This window comes from Sorex araneus, chromosome 6 (genome assembly GCF_027595985.1).
Source record: "Sorex araneus isolate mSorAra2 chromosome 6, mSorAra2.pri, whole genome shotgun sequence".
Lineage (NCBI taxonomy): Eukaryota > Metazoa > Chordata > Mammalia > Eulipotyphla > Soricidae > Sorex > Sorex araneus.
The window spans coordinates 25,190,656-25,201,500 of record NC_073307.1 but is presented as its reverse complement, the minus strand read 5'-3'; the positions used below and the strand labels follow the sequence as shown (position 1 = coordinate 25,201,500).

Sequence of the window (10,845 nt, the reverse complement as noted above, 5' to 3'; positions counted from 1 at the left end):
AGGTTCTATATCTGGAACTGTATATGGTCCCTTGCGCACTGCCAGGAGTGATCCCTAAGCACAGAGGAGTACACTCTGAGTCATGTCGGTTGTGGCCAAAAAATAGGGGAATGAGAGGAATAATATGGATATTCAGTAGTAATGTATGTAGTATGTAGTAGTAATGTAGTAATATAAGTAAAGTGACTATGATATATATTTGGTTAGATGTGGCTGACATGGTTCCATGAGCTATTTAAAGTTGAGATATCACTGTATCACTGTCATCCCATTGTTCATCAACTTGCTCGAGCGGGCGCCAGTATCATCTCCATTCATCCCTGTCGTGTGCTAGTGTAGCCCCAATGGTGTGTTGGGGGCTCTTTCAAAGTCAGGGGAATGACGACCATCATTGTTACTGTTTTTTTTTTTAATTAGTGAGTCACACTAACGCCCAAGAATAGTAGAAATAAGTACCAGGAGGTTGTCTCCATGGCTTGGAGGCTGGTCTCTCATTCTGGGTAACTCAGGGAAGGGACCACCAAGTAAAATGTGGTTGGAGGTCATGTGGGGGAAGGGTAATGTGGGCCGAATACAGACTAGAGACTGAACACAATGGCCACTCAACACCTTTATTGCAAACCACAACACCTAATCAGAGAGAGAGAACAAAAGGGAATACCCTGCCATAGTGGCAGGGTGGGGTGAGGGGAGATGGGACTGGGTAGGGGGGGAGGGATGTTGGGTTTACTGGTGGTGGAGAATGGGCACTGGTGAAGGGATGGGTTATCGAACTTTGTATGGGGGAAACATGAGCACAAAGATGTATGGATCTGTAACTGTACCCTCACGATGACTCTCTTATTAAAAATAAACTAAAAAAAATAAATAAAAGATCATTTTGTTTATCACCAAAAAAAAAAATTAGTGAGTCACAGTGAGGGTACAGTTACAGATTCACACATTTTCGTGCTTGTTTTTCCCTCATGCAATGTTCGAGAGCCCATCCCTCCACCAGTGTCCATTCTCCACCACCAATGAACCCAGTATCCCTCCCACCCACCCCAGTCCCATCCCCCACCCTACTCCGCCTCTGTAGCGGGGCATTCCAATTTGATATCTCTCTTTCCTTTGGGTGTTGTGGTTCCAAATAGGGGTATTGAGTGGTCATCCTGTTCAGTCTCTAGTCTACTTTCAGCACGCATCTCCCTTCCCGCACAGGATCTCCAATCACATATTACTTGGTGTTCCCCTCTCTAGCAATACCAGACACTTTTTAAAAAAAAGATTCACTAGAGAAATAAAGTTAAAGTAATACCTATGTTTTTAACAAAATATGACAAAAATGTTAAGGGATAAAAATTCAAAACTAAGCAAATAGTTTCCAAGCAAATGGAAGCAGTAGGTAAAGCAAAGTTTTTTCTGTTGCCAAATAGTGGAACTAAGGCATTGAAACAAGGGCCAGAAGACTCTCTGTAGTGCTCAAAGTAATGAAAAACAGCAGCCAAACAACTATTCATACAAGAAGTAGCATCATGAACCATCTACATGAAGACAACAGATGATGCAAGGAGAAATAGAAGTCTACCTAACGGCAAACTTTAGCACTATAAGTATGAACTGACTGGATGAACAAAAACCTGAGTAAGGTGATAGAAGTATGTTCTCCATGTCACCTCTGTCATCTAGTGAAAGAAATATAGCTGATCTGAATTATGTGTGCTTCAGTCTGTGTGACATGCTGGATTTTGAAAGTTTACTACACATAAAAGATCTGATTTATTTGCTTTGGGGCCACACCCAGTGATGCTTAGGGGTAACTCCTGCACTCAGAAATTGCTCCTAGCAGTGCTTGAGGAACATGGGTTGCTGGGGATTGAGCCAGGTCTGCCACATGCAAGAAGCACCCTACCTATTCTCCATCCCTCCTATTGATTATTTTTATATTAGATGTTGAAATATTATTTTGGAGGTATTGGATGAAATAAAATACATGATTAAACATAATTTTACTTTTTCTTTACCTAGTGTGACAACTAGAAAATTTCAAATTACATAAATGATATTATATTTTTCAGACAGTACTGCTATAAAAGATATTTAACAAAATCAGTAAGGTGTGTTTTGTGCAAATATTTTTTAAAATGTAATATGTCTATACTGAAAACAAATAGAGTCATTATGTAATAATAAAAGAAGGTCTGAATAAATGGAAGCTCTAACATGTTCACGGGTCACTTTTAAATCTTTTCTATTTGATCTGTCTATTCTGTGTAAAACCAGAGTCCCAGCAGAATTTTTGGTGCAACTTGATGAACTGATTCTTAAATTTATTTGGAAATGCAAACTATCATGAATTTCCAAGGCAATTAGACTGAAAAACAGAGATTTCCAACATCAGGGTGTATTTTAAAGCTAGAATTATTAAAATGGTGTGGTATCATGCAAGATTGACAAATTGACCAATCAGTCTGTTTCTGAAATACCAGAAACAGAACCTTATACTCAGGCCTTGTTTTATGACAAAATGTTGTCATGCAGTAGGGAGAAAATAGCCTTGTCAATTTAATCATGCTAATTAGATGTCAATAAGGGCTAAAAATTCTTGAATTCTTCCTCATTCCTTACATAAAATCAATTCTAAATGGCTGATAAATGAAATGGTGAACAAATGGTAAAAAGTGAAGCAATAAAAGTTGTACACAGAAACAAAAATAAGGTCTTTATGATGTCAGTGTGGGCAAATGTGTCTTCAACAAATGAAAATGTGTTAAAGGAAAATTATACTAAATTGTATTGCGTTTAAAATCATTTTAGTTTTATTTAGTGCAACTGTGAAGAAAGTAAAAAGGCAAGCCACAAAGTGGGAAAAGATATTTACAATAAATTTTGGCCAACTTATATCCTGAATATAGAAAAATAATCTACTAAAAAGAGAAAGGTAGAAAGGGACAAAATACTTGCTAGGCACTTCACAAAAGACACTATCCATGTTATCATTAAATATGAAAAAGGTGCCAAATTGCATAATCCAGAAAAGTACACATTAAATTCAAAGACGCAATCACTACACATTCATCAAAATGATTGAAAGGGATAAAAGGTAGAGAAATAACACCAAATTACGTATATGGAGCAGCTGGAACTTGCATAGGCTCTGAGCAGGAGTATAAGGTTTTCCTATTCCTTTGTGAAACTATGTGGCAGTAGCTACTAAGGGTGAAGATACACATAAACAAAGTCACCTATCAAGTCCACTCCTACAATATCCCTCCTGGCCACTGTTGATCACTGTCCTTGAAGTCCCTTGTCTCATTGGTGAGCCACAGTGGCCTTTGGGGACTATAGGAATTAGTGTCAGTTTTGAAAGAGTATCTAATATCCTGCTGTTAAATGACTGCAGGTCCTCTTTCGGATGGCTCAGAGTCAGGTTTACTGTATAAATTATTGGCTTTGTGACAGAGCTTTTTCTTAAAGAGTCTCAGCCTAACTATCCTCCAAGGGGCCCTGGGATTAGAAACTAACTGGAATTGGAGTTGGGGACAGGAAAATGTGATATATTATTATGATTACTGAAGTTAGTATTTTGTCTGTCAGTCCTAGAGCAATTCCATTCATACTCAAAGCTATAGTAGATTGCTTTTTAGTTCTAGAGTCAACATAATTAACTATCACTCAAACGAAGGACTCTGGTTCAACTAAATCTGATTACTTCTTCAGCTCTGTTTTCTCTTAGTCAAGCATGCCAACCTTGACCCTGACCATTAAGTTGACTCCATTCACAATGGCGGCAGTTTCTATTTTTTTTTCAGGCTTACAGAGTATAAATATAACTCTTCAATGACAGACTCCAAAGTACTTCACCAGAGTACTTCTCACAGTTTGGGTGAGATGGGTAAATGTTAGAACTCTTCCCAACAGGAATGCATTTAAAAGACATATACAAAAATATGTATTGCAGTATTTTCTTAAGTATCTACAGTTGGGCACTGGATCCAAATGTTTCTTTAGAGAAGAATGACCAAATTATTCATATTAGATCCCTATAAAGAAATATTATACATCGGTAAGAATTCAAGACCCAAAAGTACATACAAAACCATGGAGGAATCTCACAAACACATGGCCTAAAAGAATTCCCACAAGAGAAGTTTGCCTGCTGGTCAAGACTATTTATCTTTTTAAGAAACAGGCAAAACTAATATATATTATTGAGAAGGTGCATAATGATTATCCTTGCTGGAAATGATGATTAGAAGGTGGTTGATGGTGTCTTTGGGATGCTGCTGGTTCTCATTTGGGGGGCGTTGGGTGCATTCAGATAGATTTAATTCATACTGAAAATTCATGGAGCAATGTATTCATGCTTTGTACACTTGGCTGTATGTGTTAAACAAACCTCATAGAATTGAAACAACTGAACAGCAAGCGCAATTCCAGAGTACTAGGAGATCCAACTAAACATAGAACATTGAGGCCTTTGAAAACATTCCACAGTCAACTCTTGAAGAAATGCCAACATTTTCAAATTGTGGGATTTCGGTAAATGGAAGTAACTATTCAATTATAGTTAATATTGCTTAAAGCAGTTTTGTTTGTAGATTGTTAAGCAAAACCACATGGGCCGCAGGAGGAAAGCCCCAGATAGTGTTTGGTGGAGCGTGTGCATAAAGATTTCAGGGAAAGTAGTGGAACACCTTTGAAAATCAGTTGGCTAGTTTTGTTTGGTACTTTTTCTTTGTATCCTGTTATAGATTTTTATCATGTTAAAGCAAGTATGAAATGTCTCCCTATTGGACATGCATTAGATAAATAAACATCAAGTATCTCCATTATGTGTTCCAAATACAGACACTACATCTTACCTCTTCAAGTTATCTGAACACCATTGTTGATAGCATTTTTGTGTTTATAAGGTTTCTCCTGGTCCACAATCTTCCCAGTAAAAGGTGCAGACACAACAGATCCATCAGAGTGCAAGATCTCCTCACTCGATTGAGGGCTGTGATTTCTAGGAGGTAAATAATAACAGGCTAAGAAACTGCTCTGTGTGTTTTATTGCCCAGGAATGTGGTATTAGTACATTGTTCCCAGACTGGAGTAGTAGAAATGGAAGCTGCCAGAACATGTTAGAATTTCCAGAACATGTTAATGTTTTCTCATTCTGCTTAGCCCAATTTTAACTTCCCTCCCCGCAGGTAATAATAACTATGATGTGAAGATTAAAGCATTTATAATAGTATCTGGTACATAAAAAGCTTTTAAAAATACTGGATAGTATTGTATGGCACTTATGGGAAATGAGAAATCCATGTGCGTACATTTTATCCCTTCAAGATTTCTTAGGAAAAAGTAGTCTTTTTATGGGAACCTATCCTACAAGAATCACCTGTTATACTAGTCTTATTTTATTTCAGCAATACAGAAATCATATAGCTTATTCACCATATATATGTAGTAGTTTGAGGGGTGAAGGCTGGGGCCACACTGAGTGGTGCTAAGGAGCACTCCCAGCAGTGCTCAGGGATTGAACTACATGCAAGGCAGTTGCATACAAGGCAGCCCTTGTATTGTCTCCAGCCCATATGTAATATTTTAAAATAGCAAGTGATACCTCCTGATTTATTAAGATGTAAAGAACATAAACACAAAATGATTCCATACTATGAGGCTTCTTGATTTTGTTTCTTAGGATGTTCACTGTTGTCACTGTGCCTGCTCTTACAAGTCTAGTCTTCCTTCTAAAAAACTTCTCTACCTGAAAACTTAGAATCTCCAGGATTGTTAGAATTGTGATTTAAAAAAATAGTGTGTATATTCCAAGTGAAAAACCAGTAAGTTATTGTATAAGGAGCTGAAGAGATAGTTCAGGAATCAAGACTTTTTGCATGGGGCCTACCCCAGTTGTCCCTTGAGTATTACCAGGTGTAACCCAGGAGACCCCCGAGCATTGCCAAGGTGATCCCAGGGAATTTCTGGCACTGAGAGGCACCTTATCCTCATGCCCATGAATTTGAATTGCCAGCCCAGGTGAACCACACCTGTGGCTGAGAACCACAAAATGGGTCACCACTGCTTGGGAGGATTCCTGCCTCCCCCCACCAATTATATGTCAATGCTCTAGGCTGTGAACTCATTGAGTACTGTGAAAATTAAGAGAGCTTTTTCCCCCTTATTTTCTGTTTCTTAACCTCATTCCAGGTTCCTCATTGAGGTTCTTTGTAAGTAGTCTCTGTAAGTGGGAATTCCATGATAATTAGAATTATATGATACAGTTAGATATAAGGCTAGTTCATCGAAGGGTTGTAATCCCATGGTGGTATTCTACATTATTGAAAAGTCACAAGTATGACAAGAAGAAAGCACTTGGATGACTTAAGGAAGTCTTCCAAGGACCAGATCAGTAACATCAAAGCCCTAACCCCAAATCCAAACCCAAGTCTTGCCTTCACCAGATGTTTGGCAAGTCCACTCACCATCATGTCCTTCATCAATAAAATGGGATGATAAAGCTTGATTTTCACACCAGGCAACCAGGTAAGATAAAGTATGAAAATGTTTGGAAGGAAAACAGTATTTTTGGTCTTCTCTTTTCTTTGTTTCTTGCTTTAATTTCCAGCCTGTTTTTGAAGCAGGATTCTGGGAAGTGAGTCCAAAGGCAATAATGTAACTGTTTCCTCTCTGAGCTTTCCAATTATTAAAGGGAAATTATTGGAGCCTCATAGGAAATGTAGGGCAAAGACACTAAGGTAAGAGAGTAAGAGTTTGATGTTACTTGTTAAACTGCTTACCTTTGAGAAGTGTACTTACCACATCCATGGCTGTCGCACATCCCGATCTCATTGGAAGACTTACCAGCATATATATTAGCCCATGGTCTTGCCAGTGCTGAAATGAAGAAACAAGAGGCAGATTTCCAGAGTTTAAAACTTTCCAATATCCATTTTTCACACCGAATCCCAATGGATTCAGAACATTTTGTTTTTGCTATTCAGATAACTCGGAATACCCCCTTAACTTTCTGACATTTGTATAAAACTCCCAATTTTGGATATAAATTTACCTTTTTCCTCAGTCACAATATCTTGTCTCAGGACATACAGAATATTTGTAAATGTGCTTATTTATAAGTACTAACGTCTGTCATTATAGTTTATTGTGGATTTCCCCTAATTAATGACATAAGTTTTACTTTTCAGATTTGCTTGTTACTTTGCGTGGGAACCACTATGTTTAGGTTAAGCAAAATAATCAAACAACATGAATTACAAAAATAATTCTGGAAATTGTAAACTGACTTTGAAATGTTCCTTGAGTAGTTGGTCTCCGTAATCAAATCCAAGAACATGTTTGAATTATAGGAAGAAACAAACTCTGAGCTAGCAAAGTTTATTTTATGCCAAATGAAATCTCTTTCAAATTTGCAAACATGCTTGGAAATAGACATGTCAAACCAACTCAGCCTTGAATGAAGTCAGAAGACAAGGTGGGGAAGAGAGTAGGAACAATGATAGGAAAAATTATGATGCTGTAAAACATGAGTAAAGGGGCATGACATCCTGTGTCTTGTATAAATTTGTCTTAAGCAAATTATTTCTTTAAAACAGTAAGAACTTGATTAATGCTTAATTGGGTTGGATTCCCAGGACTTCCACTGTTAATATTTACAGAGAGATGTGGTTAGCACACTCATACTTTCTCCTCAAAACAGACAAAAACAAAAGTAAAACCAACAACTTGTTTATTTGGTTGTTGGTTTTACTTAAAGACATTTTGCTAAAGAGTCATATATGTCCCATGAAGAGAAACTACAGGCTATAATCACTAAGCATAATCTTTAAAGTAATTTTAGAAGATGAGCTTCAAGGTGCTTAACTATGAAGCCAAATTTCAGTTCAATACTTTGATCATACCAACAGTATGAAAACTGATGGTTATTATTGGGGTTTGAATCAAATATTAGGCAATTTATTATTCTAGTTCTTTCCTGCTGTGATGATTGAGGAAGTATTCTGTATCTATCTCTAAGTCAAGAATTTGCTAAGTCAAATTCTTACACCAACTTTTAAAATTTTCTTATTCTGTCCCAGTTAAGTCCTAGGCCAAGTCTAAATAACTTTTCATATAGTCTCTCTATTTGCTTTTGTTTCTTTTGTGTGGTTTCTTCCTCTGATAATAAAATCAACCACTATTATCTTTGAAGAATATTCAAGTTTGAATTGATATTTTCTACCTATCTAGAAGCTAAAAAACTTTAGAAGTCTGCATCTCTCATTTCTTTAGTGTGATACATACATCACAAAATAGAAGAACTCTAATTCCATGAACTCTAATTCCATGATGTGAAACCATGGTTCACTAGTAAGACCTATGTATAAGTTTTTGCTCTGAAGTGGAAGCTAGTTTTATTGGAAATTCTGATTAAATATTGACAGGAAGTAATAAAAGTAAGCAAAGAAATAGTTTTTAGGGCAGTTGCTGGTAGGTGAGTAGCATGTAAAAAATAGAGTACGTGCTACTGTCTGCTAGACTGTCATTTCTCAGGGACACTCTTTTGTTTTTTGAGTCACAAAACCAGTTGTGCTCTGGGGTTACTCTTGAGCTGCACTCAGGAATTATTCCTGGTGGTGCTCAGGGGACCATGTGGGATTCTGGGGATTTAACCTGGGTCAGCTGTGTGCAAGGCAAACACCCTGTCTGCTGTATTATCTCTCCACTCTCTGGAGAAATTTTTAAATTTTTAAACATCATGTTTTCAGGAATATCATAGGTTTGGTGGGTTTCTTTAAAATGCTCAAGAGCCTTCTTTAATTAACCCATATCATCGAATTGCTAATTGATTGTTGTAACCTACCGTGCGCTACTCAGGGTTGCCTAGAGGTCAAACAAAATCTGAACAAATATTTGAGTAAAAATTTTCACTGGGTACCTTAACACCCTATATTGCCACTTGAATATGACATTTAAAAAATAGCATCAGAAATGCCACTGGTTAGAGTAGGATCGCTGAGGAAAGAAGGGGTCAGAATGCTAGAAGAATGCAAGACAGCAGGCTTAGGAAGCTATAAAGTTAAGACTCCGAACTGTATGAAAATACAAAATTATGTCTTAATGAAGTTTATAAAAGTAGGTGCCCTGTTTAGTCAGTTTTATGCGATCACAGTGGACTTGAAAGTGGAATTGTCTTCACAAACACATGCACAAATTTGGTGCTTGAGAAATAAGCAAGTATGGTATTTGCTTTGCTTGTGGTTGACTGGGTTCGATTCCTAGCACTGCATACGGGTGCCCTGAGACCTGCTAGGAGTGATCCTTGAATGCAGAGCCAGGAATAAGCTGGGTGTGGCCCACTCTTCCCTCCCCAAAACACAAGTTTTCACACATGATTGGGAAAAGAAGAATAAGTGTTCTCCAAAGTTCTAGAATGTCTTTAGATTCACTTAGTAGCAAGGAATCCACTTCTGAGGGAACATGAGAGAGAGAGAGAGTTTTTATTCTTCATGCAGTGAACTGGTTGGCAACACTTCGTGCATATTCACAGTATAGTGCTGGGGGAGTGATGATGTATGCATGTGAAGGGGACTCCACTGGAAGAAGACAACTGAATCTGTTTCACTTCACCAAACTTCAAATTTCACCTGCCATCTTGTTCTGCAGGAAATGGAATGTGTAAGCATAACAAGTTTTCTGACTTCTCTTAAGGCTTATAACATGCATCATGGAACCCAAGGATTTGTCTTGTGGATGTCTGACAGCTCCATGAGCAAATGATTTCTCAAAGGTACAGCTTAAATGGTTCTAAACATCCAGGGATGGTTGATTTGATGTGAGGACACACTCACTTTAATTCTTCAAACAATTATCTAAATCCAGGAGACAAACAGGATCAAAGATGGGTATCACAGATAAAATTTCAAACAGAGAAAAATTGGGGCAACAAATTAAAATTCACTTTTAGAGAGCTCAGGGGGAGCACATATTTCAGAGAAGAATTAACCATTAATAATACGACTCTCTAAAACCTATCCTTTAGTATATCCCTTAGGATTTTTGATTTGTCATGTTTTAACTACATATTTGAAAATAATTTTAATACTTAAACATTTAAATCATTTTATTTATGTCATTTTGAGTATAGTAATATAAAATTAGAATATCCAAAGCATCCATCAGTTATAGAAAGATGAATTATGACAAAAGAGTGTTCTAATAGTTGAAGATTTATAACAGTTCAAGTTAAAGCCATCTAGTTAACATGGAAATATAGGTAATATAACATGAACAACAGCCAGATCTGCAAATAAGCTATGGAGCAAAAATTTACTTTTTGAATCAGAAACAGTATTACAACACATTAACATTTTAAAACAAAAAATTGTTATCTTTGTGTATAACTGCATATTGAGTAAAGTGCAAATTATTCACAAACTTTAAGATAGTAGAATAGCCTCCTCAGAAAAGGGAAAGAAATAGAATTAAAGAGGCACATAAAGGTTACTTAAATTCTAAAATACTTTAAAAGAATAAAAAGATCATAAGTACATAAAAGCATTCATTATTACAAGTAGATACATGTATTTGTTATATTCTCTGTAGTTTTCTGTATATTTACATTTTCTGTAAATTTCAAACATCTGTTGGCACCTCCTTCTTATGCTTAGTATCAGATGAGACCCTGGAATTTTCTAAGGAAACATTCAAACAATGTGTCAGCTGGCAGAAATAAAGAGTGTAGCCCTAGTGATTTTTCTGTCTGTGCACACTCCTGACATGTTTCACGGGGACAGTGGGACTTTCCAAGCCTTTAATTTGTGATTCAACATTTTGACATGATTTTGGTAACAGAGTGGGTGTCTTCTAAACAGT

At 36.9% G+C, this 10,845-nt stretch overlaps 1 protein-coding gene across 1 annotated transcript in view; it reads right to left on the bottom strand.

The window, feature by feature from the left end:
* Nucleotides 1-4,848: 4,848 nt before the first annotated feature.
* The window catches only part of LECT2 (leukocyte cell derived chemotaxin 2), a 72,794-nt gene continuing 66,797 nt past the window's right edge, over nucleotides 4,849-10,845 (bottom strand). Inside the window, exons 2-3 of the mRNA XM_012933028.2 lie at nucleotides 6,771-6,867; nucleotides 4,849-4,990 (exon numbers count right to left, since the gene is read on the bottom strand). Coding sequence (XP_012788482.2) covers nucleotides 4,849-4,990; nucleotides 6,771-6,867 — 239 coding nt within the window. The remainder of the gene's footprint in view (nucleotides 4,991-6,770; nucleotides 6,868-10,845) is intronic.